Source organism: Bufo bufo, chromosome 3 (assembly GCF_905171765.1).
Source record: "Bufo bufo chromosome 3, aBufBuf1.1, whole genome shotgun sequence".
NCBI classification, from domain to species: Eukaryota; Metazoa; Chordata; class Amphibia; order Anura; family Bufonidae; genus Bufo; species Bufo bufo.
The window spans coordinates 44,581,510-44,607,628 of NC_053391.1; the positions used below are offsets into that span (position 1 = coordinate 44,581,510).

Sequence of the window (26,119 nt, forward strand, 5' to 3'; positions counted from 1 at the left end):
TCTATTACGAACATGGGATTTTATTTTACAGTATCTTTAACTTAAGTGAACAAAAATCTGAAGCGGCGACTGAGGCCGTACATGACCTAGGACAGTCCATAGTGGAAAAGTACAGATAAATAGCGCAAGTGCTCAGTCTTGGTCTTCATCCCAGTCCTTTTTGGCTGTCGGTGCCTTGGGGCCACCCGCTGGTTTTGCCATAATTATCTGAGGAGGGGATAAGAGAGGACGTTAATTCCAGACCGTTTTCAGCATGCGACACTTCATAGAACTTACCTTCACAGATACCGCAGCACCTGCTATATGTATGATATGTAACCCCAGGAGAACCTACCTGTGTTATAAGGAAGCCAACAACAAGGCTGATGGTAGCTGTTTCTGGCTTCCAGGGTCCCGGCGGCCTTCACCACCCACGCCATAACTATACTATGGTGCAGGCTTTAGCAGGTTGGCCCGCCTGCCGTGTATATAGATAAAGGAGTATTACAGTTCCAACAAATTGTCCCCTATCAACTGGATAGGCAAACAACTGTTAGACTGGTGCTGGTCTGACTGCTGGGGCCCCGACAGATCACAAGAACGGAGACCCTGTGCCCCCTCCCTCAATGTATCGCTATAGGACTGCCAAAGACAGAGTGCAATGCTTCGCTATCTCTGGCAGACTCATACGTTAGTGAGCATGTCTGACCACCACTCCATTGCAACGGTGGACATGGGAGCCTGTTCTTGTGATCCATGGGGGTCCCAGCTGTCTGACCCCCTCCAAATGTAACCAGAATACCTCTTTAAGCAGAGATCAATCTTTAAAGGGGTTGTCTCACCTTGGAACTTGGGGGAATATTGCTAGGATATGGCTCCTATCCTTATAATGGAGGCCACAAAGTGACGGAGGGCGCACAGCTGGCTCGGCTATTTCTGTCAGCCCCATAGAAGTTAATGGAGCGGTGGCTGCGCTTGTGCGGCGCGCTTCCCATTCATTTCAATGGGACTTCCGAAAATAGCCGAGAGTGCCACTTGGCCATTTCCGAAACTCCCACAGAAATGAATGGAGGGCAGCAGCGCATGCGCCCTCCGTCACTTTTGTGAGTTTCGTTCTAAGGATAGCTGCTGGTCCCAGAGGTGGGACCCGCTCCTATCGGACATTGAAGCCATATCCTGGCGATAGGCCCCCAATGTTCAAGAGGGGAGAACCCCCTTTAAAGGGGTTTTGTCGCTGAATGACACAGTACGAAGTACTTTGTGAAATATAAAAGTCACTGTCCAGGTTGAGGGATGATGAGCTGTATTATGCTATGGCGGAAAAAAGCGTAACATACAGAAGAGTCTCTTTCATGCAGTGTACGAGACATAAGTGTCCAGCTTTCGTTGCACTACAACTCCCAGCATAAGGCACATGGAGTGGATAGATAGGAGTGAACTTAAAGAGGACCTTTCATGGGTCCAGACATTATGAAATAAGTAGGGGGTTGTGTTGGGCATAGTGCAGGGATGTAAGATCCCTTCTAGCTTATCTGTCTGGCGCTCCGTTCCCCCGCTGTGCCCCCCTTTTACTTTTCCCGCCTGGTATGTAAATGAATATCATCTGTACAGGGGGGAGGAGACTGCCCCGTTTCTCAATGGGCGTCTCCTTCTCCCTGGCTGTAGCGCGGTCCAATCACAGCCAGGGAGAAGGAGACGCCCATTGAGAAACGGGGCCGTCTCCTCCCCCCTGTACCAATGATATTCATTTACATACCAGGCGGGAAAAGTAAAAAGGGGGTTACAGCGGGGGAACAGAGCGCCAGACAGATAAGCTAGAAGGGATCTTACATTCCTGCACTATGCCCAACACAAACCCCTACTTATTTCATAATGTCTGGACCCATGAAAGGTCCTCTTTAAAGAGGTTGAAAAACAACTGTTTTCTTCCAGAAACAGCGCCACCTTATCCATAGGGTCATGTGTGGCACTGCGGTTTATCCACATTCAAGTGAAAAGGACTGAGCTGCAATACCAGACACAACCTGTGGACAATAGTGGCGCTGATTCTGGAAGAAACCAGCCTTATTTTTTTCCATACAACCTCTTTAGAAAGACTTTCAGGTTTGTAGATCTTGATGACCTCTCCTCAGATCTGTGGGGGTGTGACACCTGGCACCACCACCACTCAGCAGTTTTCGACAGCCGCTGGTGCCAGAAACAAAACAGTTCATGGAGCCAGAAGCAGTGGCCCTGCCGGCGTACTGCGATCAAATGAACGGGAGCAGAGCTGCAGTACGCTGGCACAGTCATCTATATCTAAAGACCGGAAAACCCCTTTAACATCCTAAAGTTCTTACTGGTTTGGTTATTTAACATCAAGACATTAGAAGGCACACCAGGCGGTTAGTAATGTGACGTCATGCAGTGTGTAGTCCGTGCAATGCACACAATAAGGCACCTGCTCTTTAACAAGAGACATATCAATTCTCGGGCTCATCCTGCCAGTCATCTTTATCCCAGTGTCCTTGCTGCTTTGGGGCTCTTGGTCCACCGGCTGCTTTGGCCATAATAATCTATAAGGTTTTACACAGTTCAGTGTGAAAAACATGAAACGGCGCTACTCTTTAGTGTGAACCCTCTTCTACGAAGCAAGTCATGAGCGGTAGAGATCTCGGCAACTTGGCACACGAGAAGGTGATAGGACACAGATTCCCATCTTATAAAGTGAAGGAATATCACAAGGAAGTCATCACTTTATGATCATTGTATGTCTGTGAGAATGAAGGGGCCGCAGCATTGATTCAGGACAGCGGTCTATTCACTGTTGGGCCCCACTCGCCCCCTGCGGTGCAGCCACATTGAAGAGAATGGGGTGGACTGCAGTTTCCAGTACGGCTGGTGGATTGGGGTGCTGCATCTCTCAATCAATGCTGTGGCCCCTTTATTCTCAGGATCATTCGGGTTCTGGAAGTCGGAATAGATCATAATGTTGTGCTTTTTCATAAGTGTAAAAAACATTTATCTAAATATCATAATTATGGTGGATTTGATTATATATACCTATAAGAGGCCATATTGCTATATGTATGTATTTTTAAGATGGCCGAGAGAGGGTCATGGGAAGGTCGCTATTAATAAGATTTCTTCTCATGGATGTACCAGTCTGAAAAGAGGCCTTCTTGTCTCCTTATCGATTTATGGCTGAGATAAGGATATTCTCCAGACGCAGCTGGTGCTAATTACCTCTACAGTTTGGCATTTATTAATGAAGCAGAAAATCTGTGATATCTATACACGCTTATAATCAACCTTAAGTTTTGTATAAGAAAGTCAATTAGACATATGTATCGTTTTATATTGTTACATATTCCTAAGGACATTTATGTATCTGTCATATATATTCCTATTATATGATGAACCGTTTAAAGGTACTTTCACACTATTGTTTTTCTTTTCCGGCACTGAGTTCCGTCCTAGGGGCTCAATACTGGAAAATAACTGATCAGTTTTATCCCCGTGTATTCTGAATGGAGAGAAATCCATTCAGGAGGCCTCAGGATGTCTTCAGTTCAGTCACTGAAAGGTGTTTTGGACGGAGGAAAATACTGCAGCATGCTGCGGGTATTATTTCTGTCCAAAATTCCGGATCAGTTGCCGGATCCGGCATTAATTTACATTGCAATGCCAGATCCGTCCTTCCGTTCTGCGCATGCGCAGACCTTTAAAAATGTTTAAATTTTTTTTTTTTAAAACTGATCCGTTTGTCCGTATGACAAACAGACGGATCCGTTCTTGCAATGCATTTGTGAGACGGATCCGCATCCAGATCAGTCTACAAATGCTGTCAGTTTGCATGCAGATTGCCGGATCACTCTGCCGCAAGTCTGAAAGTAGCCTACGTATGGACTTTGTTAATGAGTATCTGTAAAGAGGTGGTATTTTAACTAACCATCAATCACCCGTTGGTGTAGCAGGGGAGGCACAGATATCTCTGTGAGAAAACAAGGCTCATCATTTTGTTATCAGTCCCATAAATTAACAATGTGGGAAACATTCAAATGGTGCCTAAAAGTCTGTGCTTGATTGGTAGAAGTGTCAGAATTAAAGGGGTTCTCCGGGCTTTGCCAGCACTGCCTCCTCTTCACTGCTTACCTTCTTGCCTTTGCAGCGGTGAGCAGGTGTAATTACACCTAACTGTATTATTCATTTTAATGGTGGGACGGATCGTTCCCATACACTTGTATAGGAGTGATCCATCCCATTGAAATGAATGGGACAGCTTGGGTGTAATTACACCTGCTCACCGCTGCAAAGGCAAGAAGGTAAGCAGTGAAGAAGAGGCAGTGCTGGCACGGCGCGCCGCTCCTCTTCAAACAGCTGATCGGCGGGGGTGCTGGGTGTCGGACCCCCGCCGATCTGATATTGATGACCTATCCCCGGAGAACCCCTTTAATTCTGACACTTCTACCAATCAAAGAGACTTTTAGGCACCATTTGAATGTTTCCCACATTGTTAATTTATGGGACCCATGACAAAATCCCTCTAGCTTTGATTTAGGTTCCAGAGATCATGTGTATAAAATGTGAGATAAAGTCATACTTGGATACTTAACCCTTAATAGAATGATACTAATAGCTTAGGTAATAGTGTCACCTAGGGGAAAATGAGTAACATTACACCAACAGCAGAAGTAATACAATGACATCACAGTTCTTATCATATGTGACAAAAAAAAACAAAAAACAGAAGATCCTAATGACCAGATCGTACCTTTGAGCTGACTACCCTTAGTCTCTGCACATCCTCTGCATTCTCGGTAATGTAGAACTTTATTTTGTGTAGTATTAATATAAATGAATCAGCCTGATATTCAGCAAACTCCCCGCTGTTGGCGGATGTATAGTTGTTAAAAGTGCTACATCAATATTGTCACTATTCAGTAACGATGCACATTACTGAATAAAAGACCTAAATATTGATTTCAGAGGTAACTCTCTGATTGGAAGAATTTCATTCCGTAGTCAATACCAGGCTTGATAATTTATATTGCTACCCCATTATCAGAGATTTGTCATAGTTTGTGCAGAGCAAGGATTCGTATCTTTTATTAATGTTATTGAGTTTTTATATCTCAAAAGAGTGGTCGGGGCGTTATACTTCATCTCATGTCCGAGAGGTACTATGTATACCCTGGTAATTGTGTTGGTGCCATCTAGTGGCGAATTTTGGGTACTGCATATCACTGTGTATCAGATTATTGAGTTTCACATTGATTACATTTTAAATTATTGCATAATAAATCATTTATATTTTTGCATAGACACTTGTACTTTGTTTTACTGATTGCACAATATAATTAAATAACCGATCAAACTCTTTTTGAGGTGTTATATATGTCCACTTCAAGGATCAATAATGTTTTGAAATCTTTTCTTTCATCCTTTCTTTTATATAAAGCCTTTTGATTTATATGCCAGATAGTAAAATGATGGCATAACCTGGCAACCACTTTAATTACACAATAAAAAAAAAAAAAAACTACTATAGATCGATAATGGTTCTAGCATTGCTAATTTCTTATGTTAGCCTGCTGGCCAAAATAAGAATTGCAGCTCCAATACCCTGGGTCTCTTCAGAGAGACCCAGCGTATTTAAACCAATTACCGGCATCCTCATTGGCTGCAGAGGATACCGGTAAGAAGCCCATGTTTTTTAACTTTTGGATGCTGTGATCACACTTGTTCACGGCATCTAAAAAGGCTTTAATAACCGCTATCGGCATTATTGCCGGTCGCGATCATGAAACAGCAGAGACCTGCGCGGCCATAGCGCCCGTACAAGTGGTCGCCATGTTTACCCATTACTCCAGCGCCATACATATACGGTGCTGGTAGTGAAAGGGTTAAAGGGGTCATGCAGCAAAATATACTGATGACCTATACTAAAGGATAGATTATCAATATCTGATCAGTCGACATCCGACACCCCTGCCGATCAGCAGTTTGAAGTGGAGGTGGTGCTCCACGTGAGGCCCGCTTCCTCTTCATTACGCTGCACGTTGTCGCGGAAGAGCCGTGTAATGACTAATACTCGCTCCTTTACATGAATGGAGTGAGTACTTTTAATTACACTATGCCACAGCTCCACAGGAGAGACACCACGTAATGAAGAGGAAGCAGCGCACACATGGAACGCTGTCTCCTATTCAAACAGCTGATCGACGGGGGTGTCGGATCTTGGCCGATCTTATATTGATGACCTATCCTGACGATAGGTCATCAATATACATTTAACCTCAAAGAATCCTATTGACCAGAACTTTTCTAGAGCTCATTACGCAATCCTTAGACTACTTACCTGATCTACTCGCAGGACAGTGATGGCAGCATTTGTGGCCAGCTTGATCCCCCAGTGTTTCACAAGGTAGGTATCCAAGACTTTACTCTCCAGCATGTCTTTCACTGCGGCGCTTTCAGCCTGGAGGTAATGATGCTAATCAGTAAAAGCCTCGTTTTACAAATATATGACCTGGCCCATCGTTGTTGTGGTGCACACAACTAGCACGAGACAGATCCAATCATTACCGGACGCCTGCACGCTTACCTCTATGTCAAAGCCCACATTCTTGTTTCCCTCTTGATGCATTGCATACAACTTAGAGATCACTTCATTCGCCTTTACTCCGGAATTTTCTGCAAGAGCTCTTGGAATAGCCTCGAAAGCTTCGGCAAACTTCTTGATCGCGTACTGGTCAAGCCCTGGACAAGTCTGGAACCGAAGAACGATAGTCAGTCAACGTGTATTCAGATGCAAAGACTGCAAGTCACGTCCAACAGAACTGCTTAATAGGAGCAGAAGCTTACCTCTCCATAGGAAGTAATTTGCTTTGCCAATTCAATTTCAGTGGCTCCGCCACCGGGGACAAGACGCTTATCCTTTAAGAGAGGAGAACACACTTAAGTGATGAGGAAATGTCGGGACTTCACAGATCTGGCCGTCCCTAGTTATTACAGCGCTGCTCCCAGTCACGTAACGAATCCTAATCATTGCACATTGGACTGAGCTGTGTAGTTCTGGTGGCTGGTTCCGGCACTGGAGCTCCTGCAAACAGCCGTTCAGTAGTGGTGCCAGGAGACGGACCCCGCTATGGACAGGTCACTGTTCTTTATAAATCAGAAATACAGGCGAGAAACTCTGTAATGGATCTTCTCAAAGAAAAATGGGTCCCCTCCAAACTAATATTATCTGCTGTCTGTCTTGAGACAAGACGGCTGTCAGCTCACTAAGGGAGCCAATTAATGCTGCCTAGAAAAAATCTATGGAGAGGGAGAGGAAACGTGCATGTCCACAACTCCACTCAACTAAATGGGACAGCCCGCCGTTCTCGCGATCAGAGGTGGGACACATCTCACGGAACAGAAATGGGATAACCCCTTTAAGACCTCAGCGTGCTTCTTTCTCCTAGTCTACGTGGCTTCTACCTACCCTTGTAAGACATTTGAAGGTGTTGACGGCATCGTCCACAGCACGCTCCACATCATCCATTAGATTGTCTGTGGATCCTCGTATGACTATGGTTGCAATGGCCCCATCATCATTCTCTACAAAAAATAAAATAGAAAAAATAGAAATTGACAATCCAATTACTACCTAAAATACAGATCAGTCTGGTTTTCAGGACTACAACTTTAAATAGGTGGAAACACAGGAACTCATGATGCAATACATACCGTGTTTAAAAACAACCACTTGTGTGTCCCCAACCTCAGACAGGTACACGCTGTTACAATGTCCCATTTCTTCTGGTGTGGGTGGGGTCTACGGGAGGGAAGAACATAGTAAGTCTCCTACACTTTCCCATAGAGACACCCATTAAAACCATGTACTGCACAGGACATGCACCGAGCTCTGCTAGAGACTGAGCTCTCATCTCGCTATAACTTAGGTCCAGCTCTGGCAGTCAGTGCTGAGGGCTCGGGGCAGTGATCAGAGACCGCCACAAGCCGTCTCTGATCACCGAAAATGCTGGCAGTTGAAAATAATTGGATTTTTTGTACTCACCGTAAAATCCTTTTCTCGTAGTAGGCATTGGGGGACACAGCACCATGGGTATATGTCCAACTACCACTAGGAGGCGACACTAGACATAAAAAAGTGTTGGCTCCTCCCCGTTGGGCTATACCCTCTCCACAGACACTAGGCAGCTCAGTTTGTACCAAAAGCAGTAGGAGAGAGAAGAAAGGCAAGGAACCAACAACTCCCGTACCGGGAAAGATCAAGAGACCAGCCCGGAGAAGCTGAAGTAAAACAACATAGGGAGGGATCTGTGTCCCCCAATGCCTACTACGAGAAAAGGATTTTACGGTGAGTACAAAAAATCCAATTTTCTCGTGCATGGCATTGGGGGACACAGCACCATGGGACGTCCCAAAGCAGTCCCCGAGGGTGGGAAGAACAACCATGCCACCTGTGGGCATACAGGTGCGGGAGAACCATGTGACCCAACAGGAGAAAAGCACGGAATAGGCAGGAAGCCTCATAACAAGGGAGAAACTCCAAGGAGGCCACAGTGACGACTGCCAGCACCCCAGGACAAATGCCTGGGAGAAGGTCCCAAATGCAAGAAGGCGGCAAAGGAACACCCAGCTCAGCAGAAGGCTGGAGGGAAAGTAGGACAGCATCGCGTATCGGATCTACCCAACATCCCAATTGTCTCAGTCGAAAGCACAAACACCCTGAGGTCAACCCCTGAAGGGCCAGGGGAGCAAGGGAAATTGGAATCACTGAAGGCCAAACGAGAGAGTGAAGCTATAGCAAGGCTCACATGTGAGTGGAGCAGGTCTCCTCTCACCGCAAAGCAGGTGAAAAAGTTAAGCGCCCTATTGAAAGGAAAAGATCCTAAAAGGCGCTAAGGGAAACCGCCAACCCCTGGAAGGGGAGGGGGTTGTAGGTAAAAACCAGGAAAAGAGAAAAGACAAGACCTGCATCCCCAACCAGGAGACGAGGAACGAGCCTCTGAAAACAAAATATCGCTGAGAAGCGCAAGACCGGAGAAACTCTAGCGAAACTAATTATCAGGGAAGAAGGGAACCAGATGCAAGCCCAGGAAATCTCAGCAGGGGCACACTGGGGAGAGGGAAGCCATAGCAAGGCTCACAAATGAAGGGAGCAGGACTCCCCCCACCGCGAAGCAGGTGATGAAGATAAACGTCCTATTGGAAAGAGAAAACTCCCAAAGGCGCTAAGGAAAACCGCCAACCCTTGGAAAGGGAGGGGGTAGGAAGTAAAGGCCAGGTAAAAAGAAAAAAATAAGAGAAGACCTGCATCCCAAAAGCAGGAGACGAGGAACGAGCCCCTGAAAATAAAATAATCGCTGAGAAGCGCAAGACCGGAGAAACTCCGGCCAAATGAAGTATCAGGGAGATGCAGGGCAAGGAAATCTCAGCAGGGATACACTGGACTGAGAGACATGGGAGGAGAAGGAGAGTATTCCCAAAAGTCTAAGGAGGAAGGCTCTACAAACAGGAGGGGTCCCTCCCGAAGGATACCATAAGGTGGAAATGCAAACCGTAGCACTAAACCACTCAACACCAGGTACTTGAAGTGGGAGGATGGGAAGACAGACATGAATCCCATGAGGTCCAAAAGGCTATTGGAACCCGCAAGGGGAACAATCAACCCAGGTCCCTTCCCAAACAACGATAATCCTACAGAATCTGTATGGTCAAATGAACGGTGACAGGGACTCCAGAAAGGAGAACCCGCAATGGGCTCACAAGGAACCAGGAACTGAACCACCAGAGGACAACAAAAACCAGAATATCCAAGAAAAAATGAAAAGAACCACCCTATGGGAAGGAATTGTCCATGGACAACTAGCCATTCAAAGAATAGTGGCTAGCAATCAGCATACATTGTCCCGGGGAGGGCAAATACAGCGGCTTGGGTTGTACCACTAAAACAGACGCCCATATGCATAAGGAATGGTGAAGTCGCTATAAAAGAAGCGGGAGTGACTACACGAAATGTAGAAACCAGCTGCGACCGACATACAGAAGGCTCCCAGGGGGAGAGAGTACCGGATGGGCGCAGACAATAGCAAGGTCCCGATGGACTGCCCTCTGATAGATAGTACAACTAAGCATAGAAATAAGGGAACACCCGGACCCAGAAGGAACTACGGAACCCTGTCCTATGTCAGAGCAATCAGCAGAAAATTCACCTACCAGGCAGGTGTGTGACGCTCAGTGGTTCTGTCCCTGACTCATCAGGGAGGACGTCCAGCGAGGAAAAGTCGCTGACCCCAGGAGGATTCCGTGTGGCGGAGGACATCAAGTGATGGCCGAAAAACTACCGCAGCGGCCGGAGCTCAGCAAGCTACGTATCCCAACAAGGAGAAGATCCAGTGGAGATCACTGTACTCCACCAGGAATGGTCCGCCCTGTAATAGGAAACGCGGATACTCCTTTATAATATGTGGAACGCGGAGTGCAGCCGAAAGTAGAATTTGATAAGGATGGCAATAGCAACCCTAGCACAAAAACCAACAACCACCAGGCCATGGTGTAGGGAGCGTGGTTGTATGTGGACCACCCACTAGATCAGAACAGATCAGTCATGTACTGGGTACACCAGAAGTAGAAATAGACCGACAAGGAGGAGGTTGGGCAGGCCCACCCCTGCCAGATATGGCTACCATATTCGAGCTGAACCAGGATGCCGTAAAGGGAAGTAACCAACATCCGCAGCACAGATTAGTGCCCGGGGAAGGAAGCACCCAGTAATACAGAAGCCGTATGGGCCACAGATTGCACCATAGGGCCCAGCACGTGGGTTGAACGGTGACAGGGACACTAAAAATACACGCCGAAAACCGAGGTAAAGTGGCTGCATGTTGCACACTAAGGAGAGTGGAAACATAGCCACAGCATCCAGGAATGCAACCGCATTTGGAGGGTACAGGTCCTCAACCTGTAAGGTAGAAATGAGGCTGTGTAGTGTAGAGATACGACCAGACCGGTGCAATGGGTAAAGCATCTGGAGATGGCCGAGGTACTAGGTCTAAGATTAGAGCGATAAGTCCACATGGAGCACCCTAGGACCAGAGAAGTGCAACGGCTGCCACGTTAGCTATGGCACCTATATTTCGCTCGGGAAGGGAAAAATAGGGCCACACGGTACCACAAGGAACGACAGGTGCACACCACAACAAGGTAAGTGCAATGGCAACTGAAGAATGCCCTCTATTTCACCTAAATAGAGGGAAATAGGGCCGCATGGCACACCATAGAGCCCGACAGGTGTAACGGCTGCAGCATCAGAGACGGTGCAGAAACTCACCTAAAAAGGGAGTAAGATGGCTGTTTGGTGCACTCTAGATGAGGTTGCAGTGGCAACGGCACTACAAAGTGGCCTCAATATCTCGTCCAGTAAGGGAGAAATAGTGCCGCAAGGTACACCATAAGGCCAAACAGAAGCAACGGCTACAGCTCCTGGAGATAGAGAGGTTAAATAAAAAAAGAAGGGCACAAGGTGGTAGCCTGGTGCCCACTAGAACCAAACAGAGGCAATTGCACAGCAATTCAGAGTAGCCTCTATATCTCGCCGGAAAGGGAGAAATAGTGCCGCACGGAACAATAGAGCCCGCCAGGGATACTGGATACAGCATCAGGAGATGGTGTAGGGACTCTACCCATGAAGGGAGCAAGGTGGCTGGAAACAGACAGGTGCAATTGCTACAGCAATTGAAGGCGGCCTGTGTATCTCGCCCGGTAGGGGGAAATAGTGCCGCAAGGGACACCTAACCAGTCAGCAGGAACTCTACCTATGAAAGTAACAAGGCAGCTGGAAACAGACAGATGTAATCGCCACGGCATAAAGGCCGGCCTGTATTCTCTGGTACAGGCACTACAAAAGAACCCTTAGAGGCCGAGAAGGGGAGCCAACCCTACAAGTGGCGTTTGCCTGAACTATCAGCTTGCCTAGAACATAGCCCCTGGATAGGGGCCAGGAAGGTCTGTCGTGCACAGCCTACGAGGGCGTACATACCAGAGACACCGCGTAGGTGTCCCAGCTGCTAAGCACGGTGACGGCTGCCTTACCTGTGCGGTAATTACCTGTGCAGGCAGGAGGGCGCCATCTGAAAGTCCACTAGAGGGGCACCAAACCTGGTAGGGTAGGAACCACCATGCACGTTTGACTTGACCACGCAGAGGATTCTGCATGGTGGAAGACCGCCTGATGCTCTGTTCCGAGGGAATCGGTGCAGAGGTGTCCCCAGAGGCAACTGACAGAGAAGGCTTCGTCACCAGCCTCCGGCCTGTCCTGGGGGACCCGAGGATGCCGGGGAGGGGTGGAAGCTAGTTGAGACCACCCAAGGGTGGACCATGGGCTACTCTTTGCGGGACCCTGTATCTTAGCGTGCGCGTGGCACAGGGGGGGAAGGAGACCGCAATTTGTAGGTAGCGCTCCAGCGAATCCGCCAGGGACTGAAGAATCGCCATGGAGGGAGCCCATTCGCGCGGGAGGGGGCCCTACCACGTGGAAACCTCCGTAGACAACGGACGCACGAAAATCGTGGCGATCCGATACGGAGGCCGGGAGAGGAGGGCCCCATAGAGCAGCAGGGCTGACCTATCTAACCCCGGAAACAACATTTCCCAAGAGGTGCTGCAGCAGCTATATAGTAGGCAGGAAACCTCATTCAGGTGGCAGGGCTGCAGGAGAATGCAGCAATAGAGAGGGGAGAGAGGGAAGGGGCCTGTGGAGCAATCAGCCAGAGGCTGCCTACCGGACCCCAGGAGTTGTGCAGCGCACCGAGCGCAGAAGATGGCGACCGCAGAAAGAAGGAGCCGACAGCCGGAGAAAGAACCGCCTCTCAGAGAGAGAGCAGAGAACCTGGGGCCGGCTTGGCAGGCAGAAGAGGCCCCTCCCAGGCTCCCCCCACGGAGGGGAGGAGACGTGAGAAAGCCCGGGAAGAGAAAAAGTGGGCGGGGAGTTGCGGCCTAGTAGGCCCGAAAAGCCGGGGACTAAAGTAATGGAGCGCGGCCGGGAGCGAACGGCCGCGACCGCGATAGTGCCCCAGAATTGCCGCAACGAACGGGGGCCAGGTGGGGGAGAGAGCTGAGGAAGAGACCCCCAGGGAGAGAAAAAACGGAAGGCCAGGGGCTTCAGGGGCCAGGATACAGCTGAGAGAAAAAACCCACAAGCTATGTAGCAGAGACAAGGCAGCTTATCAGAGGCAAGTCATTGTCCCACACAGCAATAAAGCTGTATCATGTATCCGGGAAGGGAACATGAGGGGGGAATGCGTCCAGGCGTGGGAAGGAGGGTGGGATCCCTAATCTAACATACTCACCCTCAGACGTCTTCAGGCGCAGCAGTAACCACCCCCTCGGCGGACTCAACACGGGAACCGTGGGACTGCCGGAATTCCACTGCGGAAGCAGGTTTGGGGACTGGGTGGCTGCCAGGTACCTGAGTACGCGCCCGCAGGGGGGCAACTAAAGTGGAACACGATGGAGCCACCCCTGCCGCAGGCCGAAACCTGCAGAGAAAGAAAAAATGATTAAAGAAAAAATAAAATAAAAAAGTAGCAGGATGACCTGCACAAAAAAGCAGGTCAGGTCTGCCTCCTATGGACACTAGAACAAAACTGAGCTGCCTAGTGTCTGTGGAGAGGGTATAGCCCAACGGGGAGGAGCCAACACTTTTTTATGTCTAGTGTCGCCTCCTAGTGGTAGTTGGACATATACCCATGGTGCTGTGTCCCCCAATGCCATGCACGAGAAAGACCAATTTTTAAAAATTTTCATAGATTTACAGTTTTTAAATAAAGATACGCATATTTTATCGGTAAAATTTTACCACTTAAGTAGAATATGCGACGAGAAAACAATGTCAGAATTACTTTGATGTGCAAAACCTTTACAAAGTTATTCTCTGCTAAAGTGACACGTCAGATTTCCAAAATCTGGCTTGGTCATTAGGGCCCAAACAGGCTTGGTCACTAAGGGGTTGTCCGGGTTCAGAGCTGAACCTGGACATAACCCCATTTTCACACCACCGGCCCCTCTAAATAGTGGGCGGGCTGTAGCGTTGCCCTAGCCGTTTTACAGGCCCGCCCATTAGCGCAGGTGACGTCACTGGGCTCACTGCTGGGTGGAAGCCTCCGCCTAGGTTACCTAAGGAGAGCCCGGTACGTCACCGGATCTCCATAAAAAGCCTTTGCCCTGCGCAATTCAGTGCAGGGCAAAGGAGAGCATTATGTCAGGGGGGGGGGGGGGGGGGGGGGGGGGGGGGGGGGCGGAGAGGTGAAAATAAGGATATGTCCGGAACCAGCTCTGAACCGGGACAACCTCTTTAAGGGGGTGGTGTCCTCTCATACAATGTGGGCAGATCGCTAGGATATGCCCACAATGTCTGATAGGTGCAGGTCCTGCACCTATCTTTAGGATGGAGCCTGCAAAGTGAAGTAGGGCGCACTGCGCCTACCATTTGTACAGGAGTGTCGAAAATAGCTGAGCAGTGCGCTCGTCCCATTGAAATGAATGGGATGCGCCCCGGGCAAGCACGCCCACCGCTTCATTCACTTCTATAGGGCTGAAGGAAATAGCCAAGCTAATAGTTGGCTATTTTCGACAGTCCTAAAGAAATGAATGTAGGGAGGCCTTGCATGCGCCCTCCTTCAACTTTGTGGGCTTCGTTCTAAAGATAGGTGCGGGACCCAGTGATTAATGAAGACCGCACTGTATATGGCTGTGCGGCACCTTCAATACTCTGCGGCCATTAACACTGCAGCTTGGCTACCCAGTGCCATCTTCATCAGTTAAATCAGGCATCCTCAAACTGCGGCCCTCCAGCTGTTGTAAAACTACAACTCCCACAATGCCCTGCTGTAGGCTGTTTGGGCATGCTGGGAGTTGTAGTTTTGCAACAGCTAAAGGTCCGCAGCTGGCCGCTCCCCGAACAGCTCAGGACCACTCCCGTGTGGTCGTACCCTAATGTTTCTCTGAACTCGTGTCCGGCATCTCCTCACTCACACCCTACACTATTCATGATGCAGTGTATATGATTTTTGCAGGAGTGCTTCTTTAAGTCATTATACAGCGAGGGAGAAGATCTCACCATTCTCGGCAGAGCTGTCGCACAGAGGGTTTTACACAGTCTCCTCAGATCCCACTTGGAGTTCAACCTAAAAAACACAGAGAAACAAGTTCCTAAACCCCATGGAGTGGAATGAGGACTACATCTATGGTCTTCTGATTTCACAGGCCTCACCTGACCACCATGAGGTTGTATTTGTTAGCATAATGCAGGGCCATATCTGCAACCTTGCCTGCCGAGACTATAATGTTGGCCCCAGCGTCAGCGATGGCCTTGACCTGCGCTTCCATGAGAGTCTCTTCCCCTTGGCTGAAGTTCATCAGCTCCTTTGCACTGTTTATGAGAACTGTACCCTGTGGAAGGACAAAGATGTATTATAATACATAATAAGCACCATCTTTAAAGGGTTTCTGTCACCTGAAAAATGGGTATTAAAGGTTAACGGTCATTTTTTTTATTTGCTAGTTTATTAGAGCTAGGCCTGTATACCTGAGTTAGTCTGTCAATGATCGCTAAAAGATCTGTAATTACCTTATAATAACAGCTTTCATTAATGTCCTCTGTCCCTTTCCACTGCTCCCATAAAAGACGGTTGCTATGGCTCATCTGTCTCCGGCTAAGAAGACAGACGGGCGGTCCTTCACACTGCACGCCTGCATTAGGCTTCAGAGTGAGGAGGCGTGTCTCTCAGTAATCCAATCTGATTGGCTTGCAGCAAGCTGCTGGCTACAGTAAGTTTGTATGTGACCTGAGGGAATGCAGTTTTGGCCTCAGAGAACTGGCAGAGGAGCCATCTTGAGAAGACCCTCACAATGTAGGATTCAAAACAGACATAACTAAGGGGAAAACTCGAGGAAAACAGCGGTAAGTGAAGAAACTAAAGATTGCTTTATGCATAATGCTGCTGAAGCGGTAACATGTGCTAAAATTGATTTTTTTGATGAAAATATGACAGTTATCCTTTAAGCTGGCTGACATTAGCGATGTGCTAATGTCAGCTGCACCTAACTCTGCTATTCTAATGATTATCTGTGCCCTCGTTACTGTAGAATTCTTACTTTTATAACATGTAAATGAGCCTCTAGGAGCGGGGGAGGCATTGCTCCTGCACCTAGAGGCTCCCCGTCTCCCACCTTAAGTCACGCCTTCCAAGTGTTGATTGACAGGGCCAGGCATCGTTCGCATTCTTCTGCCTGCCCTGTGGAAATCTCGCGCCGTTCAGTATTCTGCGCAGGCGTGGTGAGGGAAGGACGCTCGCAGGCTGCCAGCTTCCTCACCGCGCCTGCGCAGAATACTGAACGGGCTAAGATTTCCACAGGGTAAGGCCTCATGCGCACGACAGTTTTTTGTGTCCGCAAATTGTGCGTCCGCCCCAAAAAAACGGATGCGGCATCTGTTTTTTTCCACAGATCCCTTGTAATAAATGCCTATCCTTGTCCGCAAACGTGAAAAAAGTAGGACATGCACTATTTTTTTTGCTGAAGGGAAACACGGACAACGGACGCGTTTTTTGCTGACCCATTGAAATGAATGGGTCCACATCCTATCCGCAAAAAAACAAAAACGGAACGGAGGCCGAGAAAAACAACTGTCGTGTGCATGAGACCTAAGGCAGAAGGATGCGAACGATGCCTGGCCCTGTCAATCAACACTTGGAAGGCGTGACTTGAGGTGGGAGACGGGAGCCTCTAGGTGCAGTAGTAACGCCCCCCACCGCTCCTAGAGGCTCATTTACATATTATAATACTAAGAATTCTACAGTAACGGGGGCCGGATAATCATTGGAATAGCAGAGTTAGGTGCAGCTGACATTAGCACCTCGCTAATGTCAGCCAGCTTAATACTGAAAATTCTAGTGACAGAAACCCTTTAAAGACCAGATATCCAACGTACATGTACGGCAAATGTCATCTAGGGGTTAAAGGCTATGGACACCTTTGCTCTTAATTTTTTTTATTGTTCATTTGCTTCCTGGATGCAAAATTAAATAACTTTCTAAAATAGTCCAGTTAACAAAAAAACGCTACCAGTCTCCTGCCGTAGTGTCCGAGTAGCCCCTTCAGCTAGCTGTCAGGACTGCCGTTTCTGACTTAAAGGTTGACATATTTTGGGCTAAAAACAGTCTGACTGGAGCCAGGCTCCCGCTGAAATGGAAATGTATTGTAAGAGTATTTGAGAGTATTAAGTACTGATTGTTTGTCCCCTTTAATTGTTATATCACCTCCTATATTCTTTGTAATGATTTTCCTTGTAATGTAACGAGTTAAACTACTTTCACACTCGCGTTTTGTGCGGATCCGTCTTGTATCTGCACAGAGGGATCCGCATGTATAATGCAAACGCTTGTATCCGTTAATAACGGATCCGTTTGCATTATTCATAAAAAAGAAAAAGAAATTCTAAGTCAAAACGGATACGTCTTGACTTACATTGAAAGTCAACGGTGGACGGATCAGTTTTCAATTGCACCATATTGTGTCAGTGAAAAACGGATCCGTCGCCATTGACTTACATTGTAAGTCTAGACGGATCCGTTAGGCTCCGAATAGTCAGACGGTCACAAAAACGCTGCAAGCTGCGTTTTAGGGACAGTCTAAAAAAACGCAACGGAGACCAAACTGATGCATTCTGAACGGATCCTTATCCATTCAGAATGCATTGGGGCTAAACTGATCCGTTTTGGGCCGCTTGTGAGAGCCCTGAAATGGATCTCACAAGCGGACCCAGAAACGCCAGTGTGAAAGTAGCCTTAGGGATAGTCAGATAGCCCCCATTGTGCTGAAAAGGCTGCATTCCTGAGTGATTATCTCAGACATGGGTGCTCCACAGTGGACGTCCTTAGGAGGGGCTGTAAGGAATAACGCTTTTTGCATAATGGCAGATAACTGCAACTCCGGAGAAAATCACCCAGGTAGGAGGTTGTAAAGCCACTCTCTCATTTCACCACGGGGTGGCAGCCATATGCTACGACATGGCAAAAGGAGTCCCCCCCCCACTGCGTTGCAGGCCAGTGATTATTTTTACTATTCTGTATGCGATTGGTCTGTTTTATATTTTTTTATTATCACAGTTAGTAAATACCGGTATATTTATTCACTTAACCTGCTTAAGCCTATTTATTCTCAAATTGTCGAATTCATTCACATCAAAAACAGGCAATAACTCAGATCTCGTTCATTTACCTCCTCTAAGAACTGAATGAGCGGACTGAAAGCCTACATAAGCACAACATACCTTTGTTTCAGTGATCATGCCGTCAAAAGCACAGGAATAGACTGCAATTTTAGCATCTTTCACAGAGGTGACGTCACCCTCTGTTTCCTTCTTGAACACCATACCATGCAGGACTGACGAAGCATTGATACCAGATCCCTGGAAAGGAAGTGTCCAGCTTATCACACACAGTATATAGACTCCTTCCTGGGGCTCGTCGTATGTGCCTTAAAGGGCTTCTGTCACCCCCAAAACACATTTTTCATTTTTGGCCTTGTTCAATAAGGATTTTAACGACTATTCCCTATATAGGGCTCTTACCTTGGTCTGTGGCTTCGTTTCATTAAAAATCGATCTTTTAAAATATGCAAATGACTTCACTACTAGCAAGTAGGGCGTCTACTTGCTGGTAGTGAAGTCATTTGCATATTTTAAAAGATCGATTTTTAATGAAACGAAGCCACAGACCAAGGTAAGAGCCCTATATAGGGATTAGTCGTTCAATAAGGATTTTAACAAGCCCAAAAATGAAAAATGTGTTTTGGGGGTGACAGAAGCCCTTTAAGACACTAAGCTACAATGGGGGAAATAAAGTGATGGACTCACCAGGATTTTGCAGACTCTGATGTTGTCAACATTGAAATGTCCAGACTCAGGGAGGATGGAAACTAGATAACAGAATCCGAAATGAATGACTTTTACAGAGAAGAACAGCTCAAGACATTGAGGTGGTGCTATGTCTTACCACAGGCCTCGGCTATCAGTTTGGACAGGAAGGCCTCGTTGCCATATTGCTTGCTCATGATGGCCGTCTGTAGGATGGAGGCGGCTTGGTCGACGTCACGGAGGTTCTTGGCGGAGCTGCACACCAGGTCGGGAAGGATCTCCAGAGCTTTCTTACAGGCCTTTTCATAGCCTTCAATAACCTAGATGCACACAAGGTGACTGCAATAAAACCACTTGAGCACACGTGTAGATTCAGTCCATCTCAAAGCTCAATCAAGGAAATAGAAGGCCAACGAGATGGCTTTCACCATTCGCCCACATGCACACAACTCAAGCGAGTGAAGCCGAACCTCAGACACCGACAGCCCCATCCTCAGCAGGTCCTCCGCCACCTCCAGAAGACCACCAGCAAACATCAGCACAAAATTAGTCCCGTCTCCGATTTCCTGCTCCTGCATGTGTGACGCCATCACAATCATCTTTGCAGCCGGGTGCTGTACCTAGTATAATGAAATTTAAAAAAAGTTTACATTTCTTTTGCACGAAAGCAGATGCAGGGGGACCCCAGAAGGTGCAGAACTAAAATAACCTATCATCTCTCCACCTTAAAGGGGCTGACCGGCCATATATATTGATTACCTATTGTCATGATAAGTCATCAATATCTGATCAGCTGTTTGAAGAGGAGGCAGAGCTCCATGCGAGTGCCGCTTCCTCTTCATCACACTGCAGTGTAATACAAGTGCTTGTAATCACACTGCGCCACCGCTACAGACGAGACGACACGTAGTGTAATGACGCGGAAGTGGCGATCACATGGAGCGGTGCCTCCTCTTCAAACAGCTGATCTGCGGGGGTGCAGGGTGGCAGACCCCCGCTCATCTTATATTGATGACCTATCCTGACGACAGGTCATCAATATATATATAAATATATTAGGGGTGGGCGAAATAGACGATATAGGCGATATGCGATATAAATTTGTGCCACGATATGGATTTTGAGCATATCGCCTATATCGTCGGACCGCGATATGATCGCGCTCTCTGCGCGCACCATCTTCTCCTGAGCCGGCACAGTGGAGAAGGAGAGAGTCCCTCCCTCCCCACTGTGCGCGGCTGCCGCTGACCACTAATGACAAAAGGGGAGGAGGGGAGGGACTGACAGTAAATCATTGAGTTTTCACGATCTCAGTGAGCGCGTGAAAACTCAAATCCGATGGTATATTCTAACCCCCAGGCGTTCCCATGGTGACAGGGACGCTTGCCTGGGGGTTAGAATATACAGGGCCACGCCGCTGACCGTAGAACATTTAAAAACTAATCAGTAACTTTAACTTTATTCATTGGTGATCTCTTTACTGTATACCTTACTAGGTCTTAGCTCCGGTAACAGCAGGCAGTGCGGGCGGGCGGCGCTCACTTACTGACGTCACGCGCCTGCTCCTCCCACTAGGCGGCGCAGGCGCGTGACGTCAGTGAGTGAGCGCCGCCCGCCCGCACTGCCTGCTGTTACCGGAGCTAAGACCTAGTAAGGTATCCAGTAAAGAGATCACCAATGAATAAAGTTAAAGTTACTGATTAGTTTTTAAATGTATTCCTGTGAGCGTGGGGTGGGGAGGGAATCTGTGTATGGCACCGTTTAGAGGGGGGGGGGGGAGAATCTGTGGATGGCACCGTTTAGGGGGGGGGGGATCTGTGGATGGCACCGTTTAGGGGAGGGGGGGGATCTGTGGATGGCACCGTTTAGGGGAGGGGGGGGGGGATCTGTGGATGGCACTGTTTAGGGGAGGGGGGGGGGATCTGGGGATGGCACCGTTTAGGGGAGGGGGGGATCTGGGGATGGCACCGTTTAGGGGAGGGGGGGATCTGGGGATGGCACCGTTTAGGGGAGGGGGGGATCTGGGGATGGCACCATTTAGGGGAGGGGGATCAGCTCCCTGCTGCTGTGTGCACAGGGCAGGAGGGAGAGTGTAAAGTCCTATTCACCCTAATAGAGCTCTATTAGGGTGAATATGGCAAGGGTTCTACGTTCTAGCCCTCAAGGAGACTAATAGTTATTAAATAAAAAGTAAAAAAAGTTTAAACACGCCCCCCCAAATATAGAAAACAATATATCGCAATATATATCGCATATGCTTAAAATTATATCGCAATATAGATTTTAGGCCATATCGCCCACCCCTAATATATATATATTAGGGCTGTCGAATATAATCGATGCAGCGATGCATCGCGATTCGACCCCCGGCGATTCTGCATCGATGCGGTTGCTTTAAATAATCGATGCATGTTGATGACGTCAGCGTCGCGTCCCCCGTGCAGAGCCGAGTCGGAAAAAAAAGTTTTTTGGCGCCTTCTTTCCCGCTGACGTGACGACAGTGACACCCCCCTCCCCCTGTGTCGCACGCGTGAGTCGACTCGTGAGGAGGACTGGAGAGGAGACGGACGTGCATGCAGCAGCACTGAGCACAGCGGACCCGTCCTCGTACCCCCAAGAGCGCTCAGAACTTTCTCCTCGGTCGGCTAACTGTGCTGTGCACAAAAGAAAAAAAACAGGCTGTCTTGCGGGGGGACAGAGGAGGAGGAGACCGCAGGACTGGAGTGAAGGAGACGAGTGAGACCCGAGCTAGGCCGCAGCCACCGCCTGACAGTGCCACACACTCAGACACAGTGAGCAGCAGTGGCAGGCAGCACATGCCACATGGGAGCACAAACTGGCTGTCTGAGAGCCGAGGAGACCTTACCTGGCTCACAAGACTGGAGTGGGCTCACTGGGCTGGAGACTTATATAATATATATTATATGGTAAAACTATTGTAAAACTTATAAACTAACTGCACCAGCCAGGCCAGCACAACAGTTTAATGTTACAGAGACACTGACAGTACTGTTTTAAATAAATACTGTTGTCTGCTGCACTGTTTTGTTCATTCAGACTTTGCTATATGATATGCAGGGAACTTGGGATGATTTGTTTAAATAGCAGATACAAATAAATATTTTTGTGCAATTTCTGACTGATTGAATTAATTTTTTGATGTAAAATTGAAAAACAAGGGGACTTGGGTAATAATCTTGATGCATCGCCGAATCGAATCGTGGACTTGATAATCGTAATCGCATCGAATCGTGAGACGAGTGAAGATGCGCAGCCCTAATATATATATGGCCTGACTACCCCTGAAAACGACCGTGATTGGCCCAGGAAAAAAGGTCTGTGTGTTGGACACATCTCCTGGGCTGACCGCTGCTTCCTAGACCTGAACCGACTGTATAATAATAACTTATGATACAGTCAGTTCATATCTGATCGAGGGACGATTGCAGTGTACCTCAGGACTGGTCATCAATATCAGATCTGTGGGGGCCTAACGTCAGACACCCTGCTCATCAGCTGTTTAACCCCTTCATGTATTATTACGTACAAGTATAAAAATGCAAACACGAAAATGGGTTTCTTCTTGAAGCGGATGAGGAAGGCCACAGCACTTTGGTGAGCAGTGCGGTCTTCTCACAGCTCACCAAGATCAGCGCCGTTCATTGTATAGTGGCTGTACTTGGTATCGCAGCCCAAGCCAATTCACTTAAAGGGGTTCTCCGGGAATTAAGAAAAGGAAAATACTTAAACATTACTTTACCATAAATATATTCCTAAATACCTTACATTAGTTATGATGGCCGCTGTTCTATTAGTACACACAAAACCTGTCCTAATCACACAGCAGGACAAGTTACTTCAAAGCACTGAGCTAAAGAGCTGCCTCATCCTCCTCTCTGCTCGTCAAGGATTATGATCCTGAATACAGGTGATAAGATCTTCAGCTGAAGATCTGTAGGAATGGAGTCCATGAGGAGACATGGAGTACAGAGAGGAGGGTGGAGATGTGGCTGATGAGCAGCAGCACTTGTATGCAGTCTCCATTACCACTGCCTGTCCTGTCCGTCCTCTCTGTACTTCATGTCTCCTCATGGACTCCATTCCTACAGAGATTCAGCTGAAGATCCAATCTGTATTCAGGATAATAATCCCCGACGAGCAGAGAGGAGGATGAGGCAGCTCTTTAGCACAGTGTTGTGAAGTAACTTGTCCTCCTGTGTGATCAGGACAGGTTGTGTGTGAACTAATGGGGCAGCAGCCATTTTATTTCTCCTAATGATTGCTCCCCAGACAAAACAAGCCATTATATCTAATGAAAGATATTTGGAAATATATTTATAATAAAGTAATATTTAGGCATTTTCAATAATTTTATTTTCTTAATTCCAGGAAAACCCCCTTTAAATGGGGCTGAGCTGCGTCTGATCCATGTAACGTCACATGGCCTAGGAAGAGGCTTAAGAGGTCATTGAACACCGCGGCCTCTTTATACAGCTGACCGCCGGGGGTGCCGGAAGTCAGAGGATAGGTCATTCATATCAAAATCTCGGAAAACACCTTTAAGTAGGAGGACAGACCCTCGGGTTAAAGGGGTTTTCTTGGCATTACGGTAAGTATTGATTACTTATCCTAAGGATAGGTCACCAATATCAGATGGGTGGGGGTCTGACTCCTGGCTCCACAGTTGGTCAGGTGCGGTGCTTGGATGAGGCCTGCTCATGGATCACGATGCACAGTATCATACATTGCATGGCGGCTGTGTTCACTTGAATGGGGCTGAGCTGCACAAAGGCCACGTGACAGATGGACATGATATCAAAGGCCGAGGAAAGGGCTGCAACGCTCCTTCCAAGAGCCGGAAGTCAGATCTCCACCAGATATTGATGACCTATCCTTGGGATAGATCATCAATATTTAAATTCCTGGAAGAAAATCTTTAATGTAACTGGGCTCCTGTGGAACATTGTGGTCATTAAGGGGTTATAGACTTTTTATTTCAGCTTTTTTGCTGGGAAATGGCTGCTCGCCCTAGTGGGAAGTGCTCTCCTAGCAGAGCTCCACAATGGTTAGTCAAGGAAGGGGCTGAACAGAGAACGCCCCCTATAATGTCCCTAGGCACTATAGAACATGGGGTGGTCTATCCCTTTAAATAATTACGATCACAAGTCACTAAGGGATCAAAATCTCCCCCAAAATTATAAATGATTGATACTGGAGCCCCCTTATTACCCACCTCCAGCTCTCGGATGATGGTGGCCGCGTCATTCGTAACGAAGAGTTTTTCCAGGTGATTAACGACCATCTTGTTCATCCCTGTGACCAGGAGGAGAATAAGAAATGGATTAATAGTCAATAGGCAAACTAACATGGAGGATGGAGGAGGGGGGGAGGATTGTGTACCATTGGGTCCGTAGGCGGTGCGGGTCGTCTGGGCAAGTTCTTTACAGGCATTGATGTTCCTGTACACGGCTTCTTCTAAGCCAGAATAATGCTGCAAAGAACAAAAGACATCCAGATAGTGTAGAAAGGAGAGGAGATCCATCACCCCAGAATACCCCAACCCAAAATTTACAATGGTAAATAAAAATACCCCCCCCCCCCACCCCCGCTGGGACCTGCACCAATATCGAGAACGGAGCCCTGCAAAGTGGTGGCGAGAGGACTCCCCATAGAAGTGAATGGAAGTGCACAGCGCATGACCGACCACCGCTCCCATTCTATGGGGCCAACGGAAATAGCCAAGCCAGTGCTGCGCATGCGCCCTCCACGACTTTCAGGGCTCAATTCTCGAAATAGGTGCGGGTCCCAGCGGTGTGACCGGCACCTATCAGACAATAGAGTCATAGCCTAGCGATATATACCCCCATTGTCTGAGATGAGAATAACCCTTTAAAGGGGTTTTCCATGAGAAATCGGTGGGGGTCTGACTCCCTGCACCCCCCATGATCAGCTAGCTGTTTGACGAGGCCATGGTGGACGCTGCGGTCTCCTCACAGTGCCCTACATCGCATAGACGCCATACTTGGCTTTACAGCTCAGCCCCATTCACTTGAATGAGGCTGAGCTGCTCCTAGGTCATGTGAACAGGACATCACTGGTAGTGTAGATGGAGCATCACTATGCTCGGCACATCGCCGAACACTGCATGTGCTCGAGTCCGTGTATTTAAATGTAATTTAGCATCTATTTCTGAAAAGTTTCTGCCGGGATTTGAACTCCCAACCCCTTCTACATTAGAGGCAAGGAACTTATCCCCTCAGCTATAAAGCTGAATGCTAAACTGTGCTATTTTATATCTCTGTGCAGGTTCACCTGTAGCTCTATAGTGTAGTGGTTAAGGTCCTTGCCTCTAATGTACAAGGTTGGGAGTTTGAATCCTGGCAGAAACTTTTCAGAAATTAGATTTAAATACACTGGGGTGTCCCCAAGCACTGACTCGTATGAATATAGCTATATATGGAGTCAGAGCAGGGACTCCTAAGCCGAACTAGAGTCCCGACACCCTCCCCTCTCCCATTGTGCTCCATCGCGAAGTGTTCTACTGGAGCACACCAACACTAATCACTGGCTCAGGAGCTGTGGCCTCTTCAAGTGTACGACACACTGATCCTTAAGACAGATCATCGATATTGGAAAACTGGACAACCCCTTTAATAGGGTGACCTAATAAGTATGGGATGGTGGGGGACCACTGGGAACAAGTCTTCCCTGTCATATCTACTGTCGTAAAAAGGTGCTCCATTTTGAACAGGATGCACCCTTTAATTAAAGGGGATGTCCATCAGCACTGACATTCTATTGATTACTTATGTCTGGCCTGAGGAGCACGCGCAGACCCCTCTAACCAGGCATGACTAATCAATAAGCCATCAGACTGGTAATAATAATCGGCAGCAGGAGATCATAAGAGCCTCAAGTATCCATGTACGGGCAGCTGAGTCCAGGGTGGGGTGTACGGATGGGATCGGTCCGCCCCCCCGGTAACGTGCCTGTCATCCCCCGGCCTGTTCTGGAAGCTTCCATGTGCCGCACATGTCTGCCCTCCTCCCTATGGACTCTCATTACCTTGGCTCCATCTTTCAGCATCTGGGCAAAGCCCGGGGCCTTAGGTACGTGCAGCGCCATGTGTGCGGCTCCGGTGTCCGGGGAGAGAGAGACGAGGGACGCGCACACAACCGGCAAGAAGACAGGAGGGGGAGGAGTCGAGAGAGAGAGGCGGCTACCCACAACGCC

At 48.0% G+C, this 26,119-nt stretch overlaps 1 protein-coding gene across 2 annotated transcripts; it reads right to left on the minus strand.

The window, feature by feature from the left end:
* CCT8 (chaperonin containing TCP1 subunit 8) lies at positions 1–26,119 on the minus strand. Of its 2 annotated transcripts, XM_040423171.1 has the most exons (16): positions 25,952–26,119; positions 24,287–24,377; positions 24,120–24,199; positions 19,357–19,506; positions 19,026–19,206; positions 18,887–18,948; positions 18,302–18,439; positions 15,242–15,420; positions 15,089–15,155; positions 7,693–7,780; positions 7,448–7,563; positions 6,826–6,897; positions 6,566–6,730; positions 6,320–6,439; positions 2,420–2,534; positions 5–207 (listed from the first exon to the last, which is right to left on the minus strand). In XM_040423171.1, the coding sequence occupies exons 1-15, from the start codon at positions 26,009–26,011 to the stop codon at positions 2,442–2,444; spliced, it is 1,662 nt and encodes a 553-aa protein (XP_040279105.1). In that variant the 5' UTR covers positions 26,012–26,119; the 3' UTR covers positions 5–207; positions 2,420–2,441. The 2 variants fall into 2 exon arrangements, with proteins under 2 accessions (XP_040279106.1, XP_040279105.1); XM_040423172.1 differs by lacking the exon at positions 2,420–2,534 and having other exon boundaries at positions 1–207; positions 25,952–26,118.

Bases quoted from the DNA above. Each gene is read 5' to 3' on its own strand.
- CCT8 (XM_040423171.1), bottom strand. From the start codon at position 26,011: ATGGCGCTGCACGTACCTAAGGCCCCGGGCTTTGCCCAGATGCTGAAA. The intron at 7,564-7,692 runs GTATGTATTGCA...TATTTTTTGTAG, and splicing joins AGTGGTTGTTTTTAAACACG to AGAATGATGATGGGGCCATT. The intron at 6,731-6,825 runs GTAAGCTTCTGC...CTTCGGTTCCAG, and splicing joins AAATTACTTCCTATGGAGAG to ACTTGTCCAGGGCTTGACCA.